Raw genomic sequence first — 22,021 nt, 5'->3', positions numbered from 1 at the left:
ACTAAAGACAAAATGCAGTGTGGTTAGTGCACACTCCTGGTATGTTAACAAATCATACACCTCTGAATGGTCTCTGCCACTGGCATTCAGTCAGCACACACATGAGAGCACTAGGTCATCTGGGTGTGAGCCCCAAATGTCTGTATACAATGACTGTTCTGTGCAGGATGGGAAGAGCACTACATCACACGACCATCTAGTATGCAGAATCCTCACGCTTTCCAGTTCTAATAGAAACAGAACAGCAAGGAGGACTCTTGTCCTTTTTGGCCTGCCCCCGTACAATACAATTATGTGTTCTTAGTGCACTTTCTGTCCACGCTTTAGGTCCTGTCAATTCCTTGGAGAAAAGCAAAGTCTCATCTCCTCCAGGAACCCTGACAACTACTACCACATTCAAACAACTAGTGTTATACAGGTTATAATTCCTTGTATTTTATCCTAATTACAGCATCATTAATAGCACTCAGTAATGAAAGATCTTAGCTTTAATCTAGTCTAATACTTAGTTATGGGACTCTCACTGGTGGGAATGCAACATGGTATAGCACTACAGAAACCAGAAGGGCAATTCCTCAAAAAAATGAAAATAGAACGATCACATAATCCAGCAATTCCACAACTGGGTTTATGCTCAAAATAACTGAAAACACTGGCTAGAGTGGATATTTGCACACCTATGTTCATTGCAGCATTATTTTCAAGAGCCAAAAGGAGGGAGTAACTAAGTCTCCATTGATAAATGAGTAAACAAACAAAATGCGGCACCTAATGCAATGTATTAATTATTGAAAATGTGCTAGTAATCGGTTGTGAAACTGTCTCATAGCTATTTGTTTCTCAATAAAAATATTTTTTAAAAAAAAAAAAAAAAAAAAAAAAGTCAACCAATAAGAAATGCTAGAGGGGCCAAAGCAAAAAAGGAACCTTTCTCCACTACTGGTGGGAGTGTAGGCTGGTACAATCACTGGGGAAATCAGTGTGGGGGTTTCTGAAAAAACTAGGATTGGAGGTCCTACTTGAACTAGTTATTCTCCTCCTGAGTATCTCCCAGAAGAATTAAAATCATTGTACTTCAGTGATAAATGTGCAAAAATGTTTATATCAGCACAATTTGTAACAGCCTGATCTTGGAAACACGCAAATGCCCATCCATCAATAGATAAAAAAGCTGTGGTCTTTTTCTACAAAGAAAAAGAGTTCTACTCTGCCATAAAGAAGGATAAACTTAAGGCTATTAGAGGTAAATGGATGCAACTTGAGACCTTACTTGTAAGTGAAATAAATCAGTTCCACATGTGTAAGCATCACATTGTCTCCCTAGTGTGAGATGCTAAAAGAGTAAAGAAGATCCAAAATGTACAATAGATAGTGTAAAATGGGAAGAAACTGTTCAAAAGGAAAGAGAAATGGGGATAGGGGAAAAGGAGAAAAGAGGAAGGAGATATATATATATATATATATATAGTTATACTAATTTCTCTTAGTTCACTGAAAACAAGTGTTTGTGTTAATATTGTTTGGACAATTAAAGTCCTGTATCTTGAACTTTAACTAAAGACAACATATGCAATGTGTTAACTATTGTCATTCCATTATCTTATTTTGAAATTTTGTCCTTTACGATATGTTTTAAAAATAGTAAAAGAAAAAAAAAAAAAAAACCCAAAATGCAGCACATATACACAGTGGAATATTATTCATCCTTAAAAAAGAAATTCCACCACATGCTATAACATGGATGAACCCTAAAGATATTACTGTGAAGACAGTCACAGAAAAATATACTAAGTTATATATTATTCCACTTATCTGAAGCACCTAAAGTAATTACATACATAGAGACAGAAAGTAGAGTGGTAGTTGCCAGGGTCTGAGGAGAAAGGAAATTGGAATCATTATTTATAATTAATGTGAATGCACCTAATGACACTGAACTACACACTTAATTAGTAAGTTTATACATGCTGATTTCACCTCAAAAAAAAAAAAAAAAAAAAAAAAAAAAAAAAAAAAAAAGAAAAAAAAAGCCACCAAGCTGGTCTCCCTATGTAGAAGTCTGCCTGATAGCTGACACTATATTCTCCTGGAGGGAAAACACAATCATACATGCCTACCTAGCATAGATACTTCCACAGATACTACACAGACTTAACCAGAGGTTAGGGGCAAGTGCAAAGCAAAATAAGAACTGAAAAAAAAAAAAAAAAAAAAAAAAACCACAAGGTTCACTTTATGCTTATAAACACAGTAATATTCAACACTAGGGAATTTGTTAAATGTCTTTATAAAATCTGACAATAACTCTTGAGGCAAGCTTTATTATTCCCATTCTATAGATCAGACTGGTTACTGAGCTTAGAAGTTAACTGCATTGTTCAAAATCACACAGCCCGAGAAACTCAAAAGCGCATGCTCTTAACTCCACAATGTTGTCTTCCTAGTGTTTCTACCTCTGTGTATGAGGTGCTTTTGTAAGTTTGGGTGTGGAGAGTCTTAAGGGAATATATTTAATTTTCTTACATCTCTCCTCAGACCTGAAAATGTGCCTGTAAAGTACATATAGCACTGATGTTCTGCTCCCATATTTAATCTATACTAACCTTTCTTCTACTTTGTAGGTAGAAGTGCATTTCTTACTTGTTCAGAGGGACAATCTCAAGTATCAGGGTCACCTGACCTTTAACAACCGACTCTGGATCTTTTTAGGTGGCTTCTTTTGTTGGGGGTGGGGGTGGGGCAAGGTACCAGGGATAGAACTCAGAACCTTGCACTTGGCAGGCAGGTACTTATGCTGCTGAGCTATCTCCCAAGCCTTTAGGTAGCTTCTTTTGTTAAAAAAAGAACTGAAGAATTAAGTTGATGCAACTTCTGGCAAATATCTCAGAAGTACCAAGTGACACTTTCCTCATTAATTTATTTATGTTAACAAGGTTTCTTAAGCTTGTTGTTCATAAAGGTGAAAACCAAAAAATGCTGAAATGTGTTTCATTCTAGGAACAAATATAATCACTCATAAAGTACTTGGGAAGGGTAAAAGCCTCCATCTCATTAAGAGACGCATTTCTAGTAAAATTTTATGTTTTAATCAATGCTTATCAAAACTTAAATTTATTTTTGATTGAGTACTTCTAATCACAGTTAAAAATAAACTTTGACAAGAAAATTTAAACATTTTTCTTGCAAAGAAGTATGGTGAGGTAAGCAACGCTTAGATTTCTGTCAACCAATTTCAGATCTCAACACAAATATGTCAGGATATTTTTTCAAATTTATTTGGGAGTAAGTAAAAAAAATTAGTATCAGTTTCAAAAAGTGATGGATGTTGGCATTCTGCCACATTCTAAAACAACATAGAAAGAAGACTAATGTAGTGCAGTGATTTCACCAAAATCTACCACCTAAAAAGGTTATACAAAAATAACAGAAATGAAAACAACTATTTCTAAATAAGAATAGAAATGCCCTATAGAACACACAAAAAGCATGCAGCCAGTTTTTATTATTTGTTGTTGCATTTATATATTGGTTTGAGGGGCTGGGGAGATAGCTCAGTGGTCCAAGTGCCTGCTTGGCAATAGCGAGGACCCAGATTCGATCCCTGGTACCACATGCCATGCTGGCCACTGAAACTAGGTGTGGTGGTCCACACCTGTAATCCCAGCACTGGGGAGGCTAAGACTGGGAGGATCACTGAATTGAAGCTGCGTAGCAAGAGCCTGCACGAAAACAATAAATAAATAAGTAAAAAAAAATTAAATATTAGTATAAAATCTAAAAGGCCAACTGTAGGTTATTTCAGTTTCACTTTTCAAAATGACTAAATAAATGTATGCTAGATATGGAAATATGTTTCTGAAGAGTGATAGGAAAATGGAACTCTATTGATCTCCAGAAGTGAAACATCTCAATCAATTCCAAATTAGGAAAAAGAACGCTAAAATGTGAAGCCATGAATGTGAGGCAAAAGGAGAACTAAATAAAAATGACTTTGATGCAGCAGCACCACTGGGGTCATTAGCAGAAACCAGACATCTAAGACTGTATGTTCCTGCACATACTATAGTTTTTCTGGCTAGTCTTTGCTCTTCCTGATACCGTAATTTTTAATCTAGCATAACCTTCCACAATGTCTCTTCTTCCATCATGCCAAGCAAATGTCGAATTCCCCATTAGTAATAAATAATGAAACGTAGATATCTCCATGCTATAGGAAATCAAAACCTACTAGCAAAAAAATGAAAGACGTTTTAAGGGTTGTGAACTCAGATCTGGAATAGATGTATACCACTATGGTCACTCAAAGCAATGTATCTCAAGAAGTTATTAATTCTTAATCTTACACAATCTGATGAAAGTTACAATAGTGCACAATTCATTATTACATGTGCCCGAATTTGGCAAAGGAGGTTAAATATTCTGGAAAAAGTCCTAAATATATCCTGTTTTGTGAAGTCCTGACTTTTTTTTTAACTTTTCCTAGTAAACAGTATTGCTGCTATAGTAATTTTGAGAAAAATAGATGCTCGACGGTGTAACTGAGAACAATGGCCTACATGGAAGAAACACATGTATCTCCAGAACACAGGTAACACAAGTGCATGTGTGCATCTATGAGTGTGTACATGCATACATGGATACTGGTCATTTAATTTAGCAATCTAAAATGGAAATTCTAATCTCAGAAAATTTCAAGATGAAATGTTATCACAATACTCCTGAAGTAATAATTATTGTTCTCTTACCCCTGGCAAATTCATTAGTTATTAATATTCCTATATTTAGAAAATCAACTTCAAATGCAGTAACTTACAGAAGACATTTTATAATGAAATCCACCAGTGCAGTACAAGTAGCTAACTGTGATAATATTGGGCTTTTAACCTCAAGCAAATATATTTAAGAACAAGTCTTTCTGTTTTACTGAAACAATAAAAGGCAAGAGAAACTTGGGACGAAAATGTGCCCCATTTATGACAGTGTGGGGGGCGGGATAAACAAATCTGGCTGAAGTAGACAGCAAAAGTGTTCAGAACCAATGAGAATTAAAAAAGTGATACAGAACACCTGTGTATCCTTAGTGATCCTCAATTTCATGTCACAAATATCTGTGAATCTGCATAAAATATCTAGATTATTCTTCCTGCTTAGTCCAATACAGGGGAAAAGCATATTTTCTACATGGAAGCAAAATATTTTTATTCTGAAGTAAAAAAAATAAAAAATAAAAACCAAAACCAAAGAACAAAAATCTCAGAAATAGGAAGCAATCAGCAGGACATAAAGTATAATTCACACACACATATAGGTAACATGCACCATTCAGTAGCTGCTATTAGGTAAATTATTAAGGAAACTATTCACCTTTTCTTAAGAACAGCGTGGAAGCCCCAGACCGTCCCATTTGTACCCTACCAGCTCATACACAAGCACCAGAGTTACTGTATTACCTCCATAGCCTGGGCCAAGCGCTCCTCAAGGGCCATGTAGGTGAGGAACTGAGGATCCACATAAGAAATGGCTTCAGCAACTCCTAGTCCATCCGCAAAGCCATCAAATAGGCTGGAAAAACAAAAACAAAAACAACAACTTTAATTTGGAAAAATCACACTCTAAGGAGGTGATTATACTACAATATCAATAAACTAACAAATATCTGGCAAGCAAAAATCCCAAAATATTTTAATGTATGGTTCAAGAAGCATACCAGTTTCTCCAGCAGGCTGCCATCTTAACTGCATAGCACATTTGGAGGAAATTGTCCTTTTTGTGCTGCAAAGTCTCACTCTGAAGACTGCATAAAGATTAATTCTTTCCTATATTTCCTTTTCTATTCACTTCAATTTCTAGTATCAGTGTAGGTGAGAGTATGGGAAAGAAAAATAATTACACTTACATTAATTCTATCATTAATCAAGATTTATTTTACCTTCTCACTTTGTACTGTTTATTGTTTTAGATTTAAAATATTTTATTTTCTTAAGCTTTTCTAATTAATCTCTGTTCTTGAACCCTACTAAGAATTAGGCCTCTTTCAGTAATATACAGGTTGAAAATTATTTCACTTGTTAATTTTGTTTCCCTTAACAGACAATAAAGACCCGAAGAAAAATACATTTCACTGTGACAACTTCCTTCCTCTAACTCTACTCATATACAGACTTCCCCTTTTTCTCTAGTTCTGGAAAAACTAAATATTTCAAAATTTGGAAACCAGTTATGTCCATGGCTCTCTTCCACTGTGCTCCCTTGACAATTATATTCAATTCCACTTCTTCAGTTATCCACTTTGCAGGTAATTCCTCAATCTTTACCAAATAGGTTAAATTCTTCCTGGAGCTCTTGATCTATTTGCTAGTTGTCTATGAGGAGGTACTTTAGTGGCTATATTCCCATAATCTCATAAATCAAAGATCTCTAAATTAGCTTCTTTTGTTTAAAGGCAAATTTCTGTTGATTTTCTATCTTGTCACAATTTGATTATAGTCAGAAACATCCACAACTACATAAACTAGCTCAAAAACAATGCTGACATCAACTAATATACATCATTAATGTTACTAACAGACTGCAAAAAGGGACACAAGTGATTATGAATATATTATAGCTTAGTAACATTTATAAATTAGTTAACATCACAAGGTATAAAGGAACATTCTCATACAATCACAGATTTTAAACTTAACATTAATAGCAAGAATTATTGAATCTACCCACTCTTGTGTCGTAATACTTCAACACCTTTCTCTAATAGCGAGATGCAATGTAAAGAGGAAGAGCCCTGGAGTCAGCTAGGCAACTGAGTCTGAGTTCACCTGAATTGCAAACATCTCTTTATCCATAAAACAAAATAAGTGAGAAGATGCATACCAGTGCCTGGCACAGAGAGAGCAGTACGGTAAATATTTAAGAAACAGTAGACATATTACCTATGTGTAGACAATGCTCTGCTTTAAGGTGGTGAAGGCCAGTGTGCAAGCTAGAGTATAAAACTTATGGGACGTAACATTCCTGTTAGCAGTAACTTACTTTTTAAATGTGTTTCTGCATAATGAAGCACACAAGCTATGTCATTCTCTCTGAAGAAAATCTTTCAAATAAATGCTAGAGAACTCTTTCAAGTTTCCCCGAAAACTAAAATAAGCAACCAAAAGGTTTACTTATATTCTTAAGCAATGCCAAAGCCTGACATTATTGGTATGAACTGCCACTGTCAGCCATGGTTTTTAATTGTTAAAATAACATGTTATTTTAATATGAAAAGGAAATTATATTTTTACTATCATCTTTGCCACTGACATGTAAATCAACATAGTACCACACAAACAAATGCTGAAGCACAGTACTGACATACTTTGATTCAAAAGAGCAACCCTCAACAATTCTGTTTTAGAAACCATTGCAAAATGACTTCTGCATTTAAAATAAATGCTTTGAAATTTGAAGCTCTGTAAATTTTGGGACCATCAGTAATATCTCTAAAGCTTTAACATAACAGACAGATAACCAGACAGATCATCAGTGAATCAGAACATGAAGCAAATTCCAAAAAGCTAAATTATATTCAACAGACATATTATTACTTCATACTTTTATGTGGGCCCACCTTTCCCAAAGTTATCTGGAAATCTAACAAATCTTGAAAGACATCACATAGCTCAGTAATGTTAACCCTATTAATCTATCCTGAAGGAATAAGCAGAAGTACAGAACAAATCTAATGGGGGAAATGGTTTATTGTGCCATATCAATGGGTAAATAATCCACCAAATCTCAGGACAGAATGGAGCCATCTCCATGATGAAATTGTGAAAAATTATTTTTAGAGTGTTGAAAATGGGCAACAGAAAAAAACTGTTGATATGAAATTTGAATAATCTCTAAGCATTTACAGAGAAATAATACCAGTCTCTTTCATCTACTGCATGCTTTGAGGAACTATTATGCAAATCACAGATGGAATGAAGGAGTACAGCAGGAAGTTGATGGGAAGACAAGCTTCAAGGTCAATAAAGCTTAGACAAGGTAAAGTAAATGACTCTTCAGAGCATTTGGAAAGCCAGAAAGTAAATTCTAGAGAACAAGAATGTTTTAAGGGGGACATACAAACTGCATGGTTTCTTCTACTCCACTTCTACTTCCACCAAATGATTGCTAAGAGTCTGCCCTGCGCTTGATCCCTAGTCGTTACCCACACCCAGGCCTCTCTGGGAGTAACAGGAAAGGATGGAAGGATTCTGAGGAAGTGTTAAGCTTTTCATCTGAAAAAATCTGCAAGAAGTTCAAAACACACATGGAAAGAGAAACTGGCAACACCACGGAGGGCTTAGAAACAAGGTTTAGAAACATACAGAGATAGCAGGAACAAATTCTCAAATGAATTTTATTTTTCTAAATTGAACTGGAATTGAACTACAAATTCTTAAAATGTATTTGTGTAGAGAGGAAACAAGTAAATACACTAAACCATGTTTCTCCAGAAAGAGGACAAAAAGAATCTTTACTAAATTTCAAAAATTAGTTTTTTTCAACTGCTATACACTTGAAAGATAAGCCCAACCTGATAAACCAAAATGGTTAAATTCAGAACACTGCATCTATCATTGAAAGTAACAATACTATAGTACATGTCACTTAGATGCACTTTTATTTACAACTCAGCGTTCTTTGTCAATATAAAGTAAATTTAATATTTTAACATCTCCAGAAAAGTAGTTTTACCTTTCGTATTTTATATATAAAGAAAATTGTATTCTTAAATTCTGATTCAATCACAAGGATTTTAAATAATTTAGTATTCATTCAGAACCTATCTTTTAAAAATGTGTGAAGTTATAGGACACATAATCATCAAAAGTCAAAAATCCAAGGTCTCACAAAATATATAAAGGATATAAGGGAAGTGTCAAGGGAGCTAAAGATCAGAGTAAGAAGTCTCTGGCTAGAAGAAGAAAGTGTATGCAGAAAGTGAAGCTCAAAAAAGACTAACAGGGATTTGAGGGTACCTCTTATATACCAGAAATGCAATTCCTGTAATTCAGAATCACAAGTCAGTGCTGCTCCGAGAGCAACTGCATGCTAGTAACCAGCACTACACACCTCCAGTCCACGTCCAGGTCTTCACTCACACTGGAGTCATCCTCGAGGTTGTTGTTGCCGTCCAGCATGAACGCTTCCGGCTGTGCAAATTCATTGGCAGGCTCATTTCCCTCATCGCTGCTGCTTTCATTGACTTCGCTGTACTGCAGCCATGGAATTTCCCCCTCTTCCAAGGATGTCTGCTCCCTAAGAACAACAGTTAAAGGATGAAAATATATTTTTAAACCACACCATAATACTGTTTTTTAAAGAATTCTATTTAGTAGAAATAGACTCCATATTCTTTTAATACTAAATTATTGGTTCTTTCATGATTTCCTTAACTGCAAATTATTTTAAAAGGAAGTGAATTTATTATGGAATCACATGTAACTAGAAATAGTTCCTACATAGGAACATATTAATTTGATTTACGTAATTATCTACACTCCTTTATTTCCTTTTATTTGGAGGACAAAAAAGAAATCCATCTTAGACCATTAATGTTTTAAAACCATTCTTTTTAACTAAAATAAAGCTCAAATTCCTCGAAATTACTACAGACGCAACAAAAACCCTGCTTGCTTAGTTTCACTTCTCTAGCACCAACTCTCCCCACTCTTGTACCCCACTATGCTTCCAAGTCTTCTGTTTCCTCAAGAATTATGTAGAGATTATTTCTACCTTGGGGCATTTCTACACCTGAAAAGATTTTGTTTTCTGTTTAAGAGATTTTCAGTTACTCCCTCACTGATATTTGGGTCAGACAGTCTTACCTCATCACTCAGTTTAAGCCAGTTACTGGCTGCCATTTCATTCTGCTTATTTAAATCACATAATTTAATTTTACTTAATATTTTATTTGTTTGATATCATTCTATTATCCTAGAAACAAATCAGTAACACACATCAAAAAATTAAGATAAAAGAGGCATTCAAAACAGGAGAAAAAAAGACTAGTCAATAATGTCACTATTTGCTGTTATGTAAGCTTGCAGTGCTTTTCTGGAATGTATGTGCAAGCCAACACACACCCATTAAAATAATAAAAGAAGTAGGAGAACCATGAGAGAAAATTTTGCACAAATCTCATGTCATTCTGTTACTCTAAACACAATGATAAACCCTGAAGCCACAGAGAACTGGTAAACTTCACAATATATACTTTAAAGAAAATAGTCAAAGCACTAAAATTCTAGAAACCATGCTTAAATTGAGAGAAATTAATTTTTAAACACATGAGACACAAAAGGAATTTCCTTAACAGTAAAGTGTCAGCTGTAAAAGCAAAGCAAAAAGGAAAAGATCAGCACAAGTTGACAGGAGCAAAGGATGTTAATTAGTTGGTAGAAAAGGAACTATAAATAGCTTTTAAATATATGAAGAGACGATTCACCCCATGCATACGCTGCATGCAAATTTGAAAAACAATAAATTCTCATTTTTCAATGGGTAAAAACAAAAATTTCCAATACTACACTGTGTTGATAAAGAACTGAAGGAAGACAGTTCGTATAGTGTGGGTAAGAAAGTAACTGACACAACTTTTTGAAGAGAACATGGCAATAGCTAAAAAGTGCATAGATGTTAGTGACTTAGTGGTTCTGCTTCTAGATACTTCTAAAAGTGTACAATATTTTCTTTACAGCACTGTCTATAGTAGGCAAAACTGCAAAACGTTGCATGCCCACTAAAGGTAATTCACATAGCATATTATATGATACTATGTAGATTTTTTAAAAGGATGAAGGAAATCTATATGCATAAATATAGATAATTAAAAGACACCTGTAAATAAAAAGTATTCATAGTATATCTATATAACATTCTACCAGTCACATACACATAAAATGAAGAATGTGTATAAATATTTTTACATGCAATGATTATTTCTGGTAGCTCACAAAGGAAATTGATTACAATAATTTATTTCTTTTCACATTATCTAAATGTATTTTATCAAGTATAAGAGAATCTGTATTCTTAAAATGTAACATTATTGTTTATCAAAAGAAATTAACCAAAAAGTTAACCCAACAACACACTGCTAGCAATTCATTAAATATTTCCAAAGGACAAAACCTGTATCACTAAAAGGTACCGCTGCATTTACTTCTACTAGTATTTAAGAAACCATCCCTTAGAGCTGGCCAGATAGCTCAGAGAACAAAGGCACCTGCTTAGGCAGAGCGCTGCAGACAGGGTTTGATCCCCAGCCTGCCATACCGGCCCCGCCCCTGGGGTGCAATGAGATGGTAATTGAAACTGGGTGTGGTGGTGCCCACCTGTAATCCCAGTGCTTGGGAGGCTGAAAACAGAAGGATCACTATGAGTCCGATCTATGTAGTGTCCTAAATACATTTAAAAAAACAAAAAATTAAAAGAAACCATCCCTTTAATTAATGGAAACTACAACAGTGAAGTAAGAAGTAGGTAATGTGATAAAATACTAAGGAGTCATACAGCTGTTCATATATTAAGTCTAACTATAGCTAACAGATGTTTAGACATTTAACAAATGTTATAGTCTTGAAGGTTTTCTTTTTTCCTTTGGTCAAAGTTGTACAGTTCTATTTGGACAACTCACAATTTTGAAAACGTATTACTATATTTTTATTCTTTTCTCTGCCCCATCCTAGATAATAATTCTTCCTTGCTAGACTTAGCCTTAAGAACTATGCATTTGAGTAACCATGTATTCTAACATTCTGAAAAAATACATTACTCTGCATCGTTCTGAATGCAAAATACATCAACTGGAGACTTGCAGATCTATATGTATCTTAGTTATGGTTAAATAACACACTTTTTAAAAATATAATATACAGACAATACATGTCAATATATAAAAATTATACATAAATTTATGTATGTTTACAGGTTCACCAAAACAAGCTTGCTAGTTCTAAGACAAAGTCTAAATAGAGGAAATATGAGTACAACTCCAATTTGCCATTACGGTAAGCAAGAAAGGTAAAAATTGGGCTTCTTAAGTTATCAACTTTCCACATTGCAAAGAACTGAGGTTCTAAATATTTATATACTTTTTACAAGACAAGAGAAAGTTAATATTACAGCAAAGTCTTGGCAAGATTCAACTTTGTGTCTAGTGTTAGAGATACAGTAATACAACAATTTATATGTTTCAGTTTTAAGAGTAGCTCTAATTAGAACTCTACATTTGTTGCAAATTTAACTTTGAAGAGCAAAAAACATATTGTTGGCTCTCTGTACCTTTAGGTTCTATATCTAGGGGTTCAACCAAACTCAGATTTAAAATACTTGGGAAAAAACACTGTACTGAATACTTCCACTTTTTTCCCTGTCATCCCCTATCTGACCAATGTAGTAACCACTTATAGTACATTTACATTGTGTGAGGTATTATGAATACTGTAGAAATGATTTAAAATATATGGGGAAAGGTGTGTGATTTGTATACAAATACTGTACTATTTTATATAGTGGACTTGAGGATCAACAGACTCTGGGGTCAACAGAGTCCCAGAAGCCATCCCAGGTGGATAAAAGAGATAGGTAGACAATGCTCACATGGCAGAACCAATATATTTCATACATACATAGAAACAGAATCTCTTTATGTATCTAAACCTATAAATGCTTACATAATTTCCAATAGCAAACACTGCAGAATAACAAGTATTTAGTATGGTCAGTCTAGTAAAATCAGAAAAATGAACACAAAGTTTTGCTGATTCTGCTGAAGTTTTAATATGTAATGTACAAAGAGAATATGTTTTAAATTTTGTGCAATGTAATTTGCTAGTTAAACCCAAATGGAATAAAACTGCAAGATCAAATCTACAAACTCTAACAGATCTCTGTCACATCTTGACAGCACCAGTCACACTGCCCTGCAGCTCAGGCGGCGGCTCCCTGTCTCCTCCAGGGCACTGGGTGCCCAGAACGAGGGCCCAGTGCTGTGACTCTTCACTGCAGCCTCACCCTCTCTAACACAGCTTCATACACAGTGGCCATTCTCTAGTCACACTTTGTAAATGTCAGTAACAGATCCTTGAAAAGCAGGTTTCAAAAAAGAAGTTAATGATTAAGCCTACAAAGTCCTCAGAAGTATTTATTTCAAATGTACTTGCAAAAAAAAGACTGAGACAATTTTCTTTTTTCATGTCATAGAGACATCACAATGACCCAGTTACTCTGTGTTTCAGGTATATAAAACACAAATGCAGGGGTAAAAATAATTTAGTATAAGAAATAAGTATTAACTTACAGGTTCTTTAAATTCAACAAAACTAAAACAAATAATTTCGAATCTAAATACTTTGTGACATGTCATTAATACTTATACATGTAATTCATGGCTACATCCTTTGCTTACACATTTGGTTCTGTCGGTAATGGTTCATTCTAACAGTTACCGAAACACAAACTAAGTGGGATATGGCATATGCCACTAATACATTAGTTACAGTACATCCAAATTCTTACTATTTAATCAAAAATACAGTAGGCTACAATGAGTTTTGCCCTTTAAAAAAAAGATTGCTGGGAAGGGATGGGAAGTGCTAGATTAATGGGCACAAAGTAACAGGAGTAACAAGTTCCAGTGTGCTACTGCACAGCGAGTTGAGTAAATAATGCTGTACTGTGTATTTTAAAGGGGTAGAAGGACTCTGATTATTTCTATTATAAAGAAAAACCCCAGCTATTCCTTTCCTGTTTTTTTTTTTTTTTTTTTTCAGAAGAACTGAAAACATCATACTACATCTATGTATGTGCACCCATGTTTATAGCGGCATAATTTGTCATAGCTAAATCCTGGAAACAGCCCAAATGCCCATCAACTGAGGAACGGATTAAAAAAAGATGTAGGGTTTTTATACAATGGAATATAAGAAGATAAACTTGCGGCTTTTATAGGTAAATGGATGCATCTAGAGACCATACACATAAGTGAACTGAATCAGATCCACACGTGTAAACATCATATTGTCTCCCTCATGTAAGAACCTGAAAGAGTAAACAAAATCTGAGAAGTACAATGGGTGATATGAGAGGGAAAGACAGTATTCAAAGAGAAGAAACAACTGGGTTGAGAGAAAGGAAAAAAGAAAGAAAAGGGAAAAAGAAATCATGTATATATATATATACACAGGGTAGTGTAGATAATTGTACTGCTGATTTCTGCTCATTTATTGATAGGAGTAGCTAATGCATAATTTTTCTCTTGCTCTTTTTTAATTTTTCCTAATTTTTAACCAATTTTGCAAGCTTATATCTGATAATCTGAAAAACCCACAGACAACAGATGCAATATAATCACTGCTGAATTCCTATTATCTTGCTTAGTGAAATTCTGTGTTTCTAATGAGTTTTACTATTTTTTTTCCTCTAAAAAAAAAAAGAAAAAAGAAATGGTGTTTGAGGAGGCAGATGTGTTTAACCCGATTTAAGCATTATACAATATATACATCTATCAAAAAAATCACATAGTATCACATACCATTTTTGTTTTTATATATGTTAAAGATAAATTTAAAAAGAAAGGCCTAACTACCACAAGAAAGAAGTGTCTGTTCATATGCTACTTCGCATCCTCTAGTGCACGCTGTGCACTACGCTCTCTGCAAGGTGCACGGCTAAGAGGACGAGCAAGACTGGGGCACAGCAGGAGTCAGGAGCAGCTTCCTGTGCAGCTGGAGCAACGGTGCTGCCACAGTAATGAGCTGCAGAGATGGAGCGGAGGGGAGGAAAGGTTGTTCCTGCAGCACAGCAGCGATCTGGGAATGATCTCAAAGTGCTTCTGCAGTCCACATTTTGGTATCTCAACCCCAAACTACTTGACAATGGTTTTCAAGGTAAGGTCTTGGGAGGCAATCAGGACCAGACAAACTGGAACAGCTGAGGCCCCACAATGGCACTGGTGACCACAACACGAGAGACCTGAGCTGGCACAGTGCCAGCTACGACCTCCTCTGCCACTCTGTGATGCAGCATGACCGTCGTCTGTAGATGCTAACGTGCTGCCAGACTCCAATACTACGAGCAAATAAACATCTATGCTTTATGAATTAAAAACACTCAACAACAGGATCAAAGTTTTTCATTTCTGTAGTTAATAGCAGGAAAAAAAGTATCACCATGGAAATATATGGTTATAAGTATAAATGACTCAAAAAAATCAAATATATTTCAAGCAAACTGCTATTCTTCCATACGTATATATTACACTAAAATATGTATACACACTTTAGGAAAAGAAAAATAGGATGAGATTTTTTCCAACAGATGGAGTTACTCTCGTAGGGGGACCCTAGAGAATGTCATGTATCGCAGAAAACCCACTACACTGCCTGCCTATAGAGAAGAAACTAGACATGCATGTGCAGCAGTATCACTGACCATGGTTTCCCAAGCAGCAGTGTGCCATACTAATAAACATCTGGAAGCTCATGGCTACCACTTTGAGCACCTCTTGCAATCATAGAGGCCAAAGGTAACTTGTATTACTCTCAAGGTATCTCAGTAAATTCAGCATTAAAATATTTATCACACAAGTTTTTCTTTTCCTGTATGAATATACAGTCTGTTTGTTTAAGACAGGGTCTAACTATGTAGTTAGTTCAGGTTGGCCTTGAACTCACAATGTAGCCTATACTGGCCCTGAGCTTGTGATCCTCCTGTCTCAGCCTTTTGAGTGCTAAGATCACAGGGGTATGCCACTAGGCCCAGCTTCCCTTTTCATTGTTTGCCTTTTATTATTTTCCCAGTATGCCATGCTTAAGACCTCTACTACAATGGTTATAAAGACAGTGCCATTAAGCATTCTTTTCTTAACTCACAGTTTAAATTTAAGGAGAGAAAATTTTTAATCCTTCCTTACTGAGCAGCTGCAGATATCCTTGACAATGGTTTTGAAGGCTAACTTGGTCAAAGAAACACCACTCTACTCCTAGCTTCTGAGTTTTCAATCATACCAATATTACTGTTTAAGTGGATCTTCTATATTCTGCTAATATGGTGGACGATAATTAGACTGAAATTACTCTTGCCATTTTGGAATAAACTCAGGTTAGTATTTAACTTTTTAAAAAAGACTGGTTATCTTTAAAATTCAGATTTTCAGTAAATTTCTTCAAAATTTTAATACCTGCTTTAATGAATTAGGCTTATAAATTTTCTTCGTGTACACTTTTGGTTGCAGGACTACACTGAACTTACAGAATGAGTTGGGGGAGTGGTTCTTCTATTTCCTGGAAGAATTTATGTTAAGAGTGTTAATTGTTCTTCCATTTCTGCTCTCAGCTTAAAAGACATATCCTTTATTGTTTAAGACTATATACAGAGGGCCAACGAGATAGCTCAGCAGGCTAAGTGCCTGCTTAGGCAAGTACAGGGACTGGGGTTCAATCCCTGGCACCACATGCCCCCCTTCCCCCGTTCCCTCAGGTGCGCTGAGACGGTCAATGAGACTGAAGCTAAGGCAAAAAGGACCACTGTGACTTTAAGCCCAGCCTGGGCTATACAAAGAAAAAGATGTTTTTTTAAAAACAAACCACCACCACCAACAACAAAACCAAAACAAACAAAAAACCCCAAAATACACCAAAACACAAAAAGCCTTTAAAAAAATTTTTGTTTCCTAAGTCATTCTCCTTGACTACTCTAATGTAGCTCCCTAACAGCTACCTTATTAAAAAAAGAAAAAAAAAATTACTATTGCTTTGTTTCCTTGGCAGTAAACATCATAGCCTGGAAAATACAGTGTTTAAATATTATTTACTATCTGCCTCTTCTACCTAGATTTCCTTCTTTTTATGTGTGCAGATACTGGGTACTTTGATCAATTACATCTTACTAACAAATATTATTGTATAAACATAGATCATAATGTAGTACAGCTTACAATATATATATAGGTTCCTTAACACCAGTAGCACAACAGATAGGAACAGGGAAACACTTCAATGTTTCTTTCTTAGCTGTGCATAAAATGGCATATCTTCTAAAGGCAGACTGGTGAGTTACAAATGTATGCTCAAGACAGATAACACTGACATAGAGTAAAAAGTTATAGTGAAGAAAACTGCCTCAATATTCCCACTAACCTGCGTGAACTTTTTGTGCACTCCTCTGTCTTTGCGAGTATTCAGTTTAAAAGTTTATAATCATAAACTGTTTCTTATTAGTATGCATTAGCAGTACCTGATGCTTACTAGATTTTCTTCAAGAATTCATCTCTAGCTGGAAATCTATATAGCTCAAAAAGTACAAATTTCAATTGTATCCATAATAAGCATCTTCCCCTAAGAAAACATAACTTACTAAAATAGATCTCAAGACTAAAAGTCAGAACCAACCACTTGTCAGAAAAAAAAAAAAAACCAACATACTTAACAAAAAGGGGACGCAGATGAATGTCCATTTTGTATTTGTGTATTCAAATGGCTAGGATCGATATACAGTTACATTCTGTTAATGAATAGAGGGATTTTTTTTTTAATGGTGTTTGTAAGTAGGATATCATATCTGCATCTTGTACAGCAATTAACCACTAGGAAGAATGTATACAATGTGTTAATTATTGAAACTGTCCTACCAGTTTGGTTTGAAACTGTCTCATTGCTATTTCTCAATAAATTTATGGAAAAAAAAAAGAAAAAAAAAAAGAGAAACTTACTGAAAAGATATTACTCAGGAAAATGAATGGAACTGGAGAACATGTTATGTCTCAGCTAAATACTGCATATTTTCTCTAATGTGGGCAATCTAAAGTAAAAAAGATGACAGGTAACTAGAAGGTAGCCCTTTAGACATGGGAATGAGATGAGGGGAAGGGAAGCAAGGAAGAGGGACAATGAGGATACAAATAATAAATGTTAGAAGCATGTATGAATAACAACATAAATCTCATTATTCCATATTACCAGTATGTGCTAATAATTTTTAAGACATTCTCCACCAAACCCAGATGGTTTCACAAACACTAACAACCTTCAGGAATAATTAAACAACAGATGCAAAAAAGGGCATGCTTTTTTTTTAATGTAAACAAAGTATCAAACTGATACTAAAACAAAAATCTATAGACTAAAATCTATATTGAGATCCCACTTCAGGGTCTCAATATAAATATTCTCTATAAAATACCAGCAAAAAAATGTAACATTAAACCATAACAATATGACCATGATGGGTTTATTTCAGCAAAGTAGCTGAATATTAGCAAATCAAATAACAATAATTCCTCATGATGGTCAGCCAAAAGTGAAAAATCATTACAATCATTTCCATTGATGCTAAAGACTTCAATAAATACAACAAATATTCAAAAGACAAGTATTTCCTTACTGTGATTTTAAAAAGAATGTTTGTCTATGTGCATGTATAAAATCAAACTGAAAGTCAGAATCATTCTCACTGTGGAAATACCGGGACAAGAGCCGGCAAACTGTGGGCCACAGACAATTTTCAGCTTGTCACCATGTTTTAAGTGTTTTCTTGAAACACAACTGCACCCATTTCACATACTGCCTATAACTACTTGATACTGCAGCCAAACAGCTGAGAAGCTGCGACAAAGACTGGCATACAAAGGAAAAAAACATTTTTATGTGGCTTTTCACAAGTTCAACAACCCTCGGACTAGGAACATTACCTTTAAAATTAGAAACAGTCAAGGAAGGCTCCCATCCATCACTGATGTTCTGGACATACCATCTGGTGAACTAGGTAAGAATATTCAAGCCCCAACTTCTGCAACTTAGTGTTTCTATTTCTGTATATGATTTCTCTCTTGAGAATGCTGCACATTTTTCCTGGCCATTACATAGCAATGACCATTCTAAGTGATAATGAAATAGCCAGTATTTTTAATTGTTCCTTTAAAATTATCAAAAGAAAAATCAGTACAGCCTACTGATTACACATGAAACTTCATAAATACTATCAACTGTATACCAAACATTTAGAGACGATACATACAATTCTTGCACACTATACATAAAAATCAATCTCTGTTAAACATACCCTTCATGTAGAGATAACTCTTGGTTTTCTTCTTCAGGGCCACTGCTATCACTCTGTAGCTCAGGTTCATTCTCGTCTTTTCCTGGCAGAGTCTCCCAACTTTCATCACTTGAGGACTGATCTTTTTCTGTACCAGAAAACCGATGAGGCAAAGAAGCAGACCACTCCCCATCACTACATTCTGAACTATAAATGACAACAGAGACAAAACAAACTATGGTTTTATGCTGTTATTTTTATCTTTTAAAGTACAGACAAGGCAGCATAGCATAGAGAGGACTGCTGATGCCACATACAGTTAGTCAAGCACTATTTCAAAATTTTGATATTAAAACAAAGAAATATGTAAGACTGAGCAGAATGGAACTCAAATAGGAGACACAGCAAGCTATGAAATCTGTAATTTTATTTTTTCTTTTATTGAAATAATTTTTCCATGGTACCTAGATATTAACATTTCTAAATAAAAATGTAAACCAAGTTTGCTAATTATAAATGGCATAACATACTGCTTAACAACTTGACTGAAATAACCTTCTAATTATATACTGACAATGACATCTATTCTATGAAAAAATTTCCAGTATCACCAAGTAGTAAAAGCTGAACTGTTTTTCCTTTTACACACACACATATGCACATACACTTTTAAAAAGACTATTCAAATTTATAAAAAGGGCCACTGAAAAATCTTTACTGAAATCCTTAGGTAAGACCATGAAAACATAAATTTCAGATCAACGAAAAATAAGGGATGAGTAAGAAAATAGTATAAGAGAAAAACAGAAGGTACAATGAACAGCATAATATAGGAACTCTGGAAAAGTACTTTTGAGTCCATCTAACTTTGGCTAACATGGTTATAGTTTACTTAAGTTTTAAAGAATTAGTCATTATGCCACCAAAGACTAAAGTATAACTGATCAACGCTGAATATGAATCTTAAGTGTGCTATCCAACATTCTGGTCAAGAATCCCCTCTTAAAGATTTCCATTTTCCACTTGACTTTTGGACAATCAAAAATAACAAATTTGAGTCTGTATTTTGGGAAAAAAAATAATTAGTGGTAAAAAGTTAAGTTTTTTGATGACATGATATAAATACTTATGTTCCTTTTACAGATAGATAAATCAAGAAATCAAGATGCAATTAACTAACAGAAGCACTAATTTCAGCTTTGAGAGATTTACGGAAAGCCATAAAATAAAACCAACTCCCAATTTTCAGCAAATAGGAGTAGCAGGGCCCAAATATCATGGATAACAGATACAGTAAATAAAATGTGTTCTTCCAGTTTGGTAGGAGGCAACACTGCTTGTTTTGCATAAATTTTCAGTGATCCAAAGAATAATCCAAATAAGCCACTTCTAGACTTACATAAGTATCAAAATCTAACATAGGTAATAGTTTAAAGGCACTTATTAAACTAAGTTCTCTTCACATGAAGCTTTGAAAAGTATACCAACTCCAATTCTGATGTCTTTAATAACTAGAGTAATGTGTCCATATAAATTTGTGAGAACTTTTAACCTAGTTACACAAAAGACCAATGATTTAAACATTTAACTCACAGTGTGATGTTATTCAGGAAGATAACATGAAATTTCTATTTTTCCAAATTAACGAAATAACTGATGGAATACCTCTAAAAGCGAATATAAAAAGAATGTCTACAATCAATAGTCAATACATTTTAAGAAGCCTATATCAAGGACTAGCACACTACAGCCTTTAAGCCAAACTTGGTCCTGATACTGCTGCCTTTTCCTTAAGCTGTGAACTACCAATGGAATATTTTTAATATAATCTCTGATTTTGCCTCTGGTATGAAGTACTAAGCACATTTTAAGAGCCTCAGTAATTAAATTTCTCTGAATAGTACCGCTTTTTGCTACTTTCTACAACTAATCCTCTCATCACAGAGAAGGTCTTCACAATCACTTCATCTTTTTTCCCCTTTCAGGACCAGATCAGACCTCATTTCTTTCAGGATTCTCCTGTATAGCATCACTTTAATTTATCAATTATGTTATAGAGTGGGCCTCTTGCTTATTCAGTCCAACACACTATAGTGCAGCTGTTTCTTTAACAGTATATTCTTCATATATGTTAAATAAAATTTTTGGAGGCCATGGATTTGAACTGGAAAGTTCAATTAACACTTAACAAACCAAACAGTACAATGCTGTATGTATTTTAAGTGCTGTGAGATTTGGCTGACTGCAAAGACAATTAACTAAGCTGCAACCATCTGACTGGCTGATGGACTAAACTACAGTTAATTAAGCTTTTTTTCTGCCACCATCTTCACCTTCCTAAATCCCATCTGATCATGTTTGTCAAAATTTCTCAGACCATGTTCTTTCTGAAAGCTGCTGAGGCAGTAATTATTTGTTCTGTTTTGCTTAAATAAACTCAACTAAATATAATTGGTCAATGGGAATTTCCTTTTTCATATAAGTGCAAAGTCAGTTTCTCTAATAATTTACTAGTAGTTTCCAAGGAGCTTGAATAGTGAGTGAAGTGTTTCCAGGCTCTCTTAAGGTAAAGACTGTATAATTACATGAATTTAAGTAGAGAACATTTGGTTCTCTATAGTCTGTATGAAAAAGGCCACCAATGAATACATTCAACTATTCTAGAAGTCACTTTGCATTTTTATGAGTGATAAAAATTAATACATGAACAATTTCTATTTCATTGTGAATGTTATTACCTATGACAGATTCAACTCAGCACTACTTGATAGCTCTGAAATTCTACACTGGCTTAGAGGGTTAGTCAGAGGAGACCATGCAATTAGATTAAGATTTTTCTACTACTTAAAAAAATCAAGCAGGGCTGGTGAGATGGCTCAGTGGTCTAAAGCACCTACTTAGAACAAGCTTAGCAAAGCACAGGGACCGCGGTTCGATCCCCCAGCACCACATG

The 22,021-nt window shown here is 34.7% G+C and overlaps 1 protein-coding gene across 1 annotated transcript in view; it reads right to left on the bottom strand.

Moving 5' to 3' along the window:
• The window catches only part of Pja2 (praja ring finger ubiquitin ligase 2), a gene marked incomplete at its 5' end in the record, with an annotated part of 56,379 nt that overhangs the window by 6,898 nt on the left and 27,460 nt on the right, over positions 1 to 22,021 (bottom strand). The window contains 3 exons of the mRNA XM_023707471.1: positions 5,451 to 5,562; positions 9,100 to 9,285; positions 19,090 to 19,275. Coding sequence (XP_023563239.1) covers positions 5,451 to 5,562; positions 9,100 to 9,285; positions 19,090 to 19,275 — 484 coding nt within the window. The remainder of the gene's footprint in view (positions 1 to 5,450; positions 5,563 to 9,099; positions 9,286 to 19,089; positions 19,276 to 22,021) is intronic.

The sequence above is a fragment of the Octodon degus genome, unplaced genomic scaffold (assembly GCF_000260255.1).
Source record: "Octodon degus isolate 3935 unplaced genomic scaffold, OctDeg1.0 scaffold00009, whole genome shotgun sequence".
Classification (NCBI taxonomy): domain Eukaryota; kingdom Metazoa; phylum Chordata; class Mammalia; order Rodentia; family Octodontidae; genus Octodon; species Octodon degus.
Note: the sequence above shows the minus strand (reverse complement) of the source record. Positions and strands in the feature narration are given on the sequence as shown.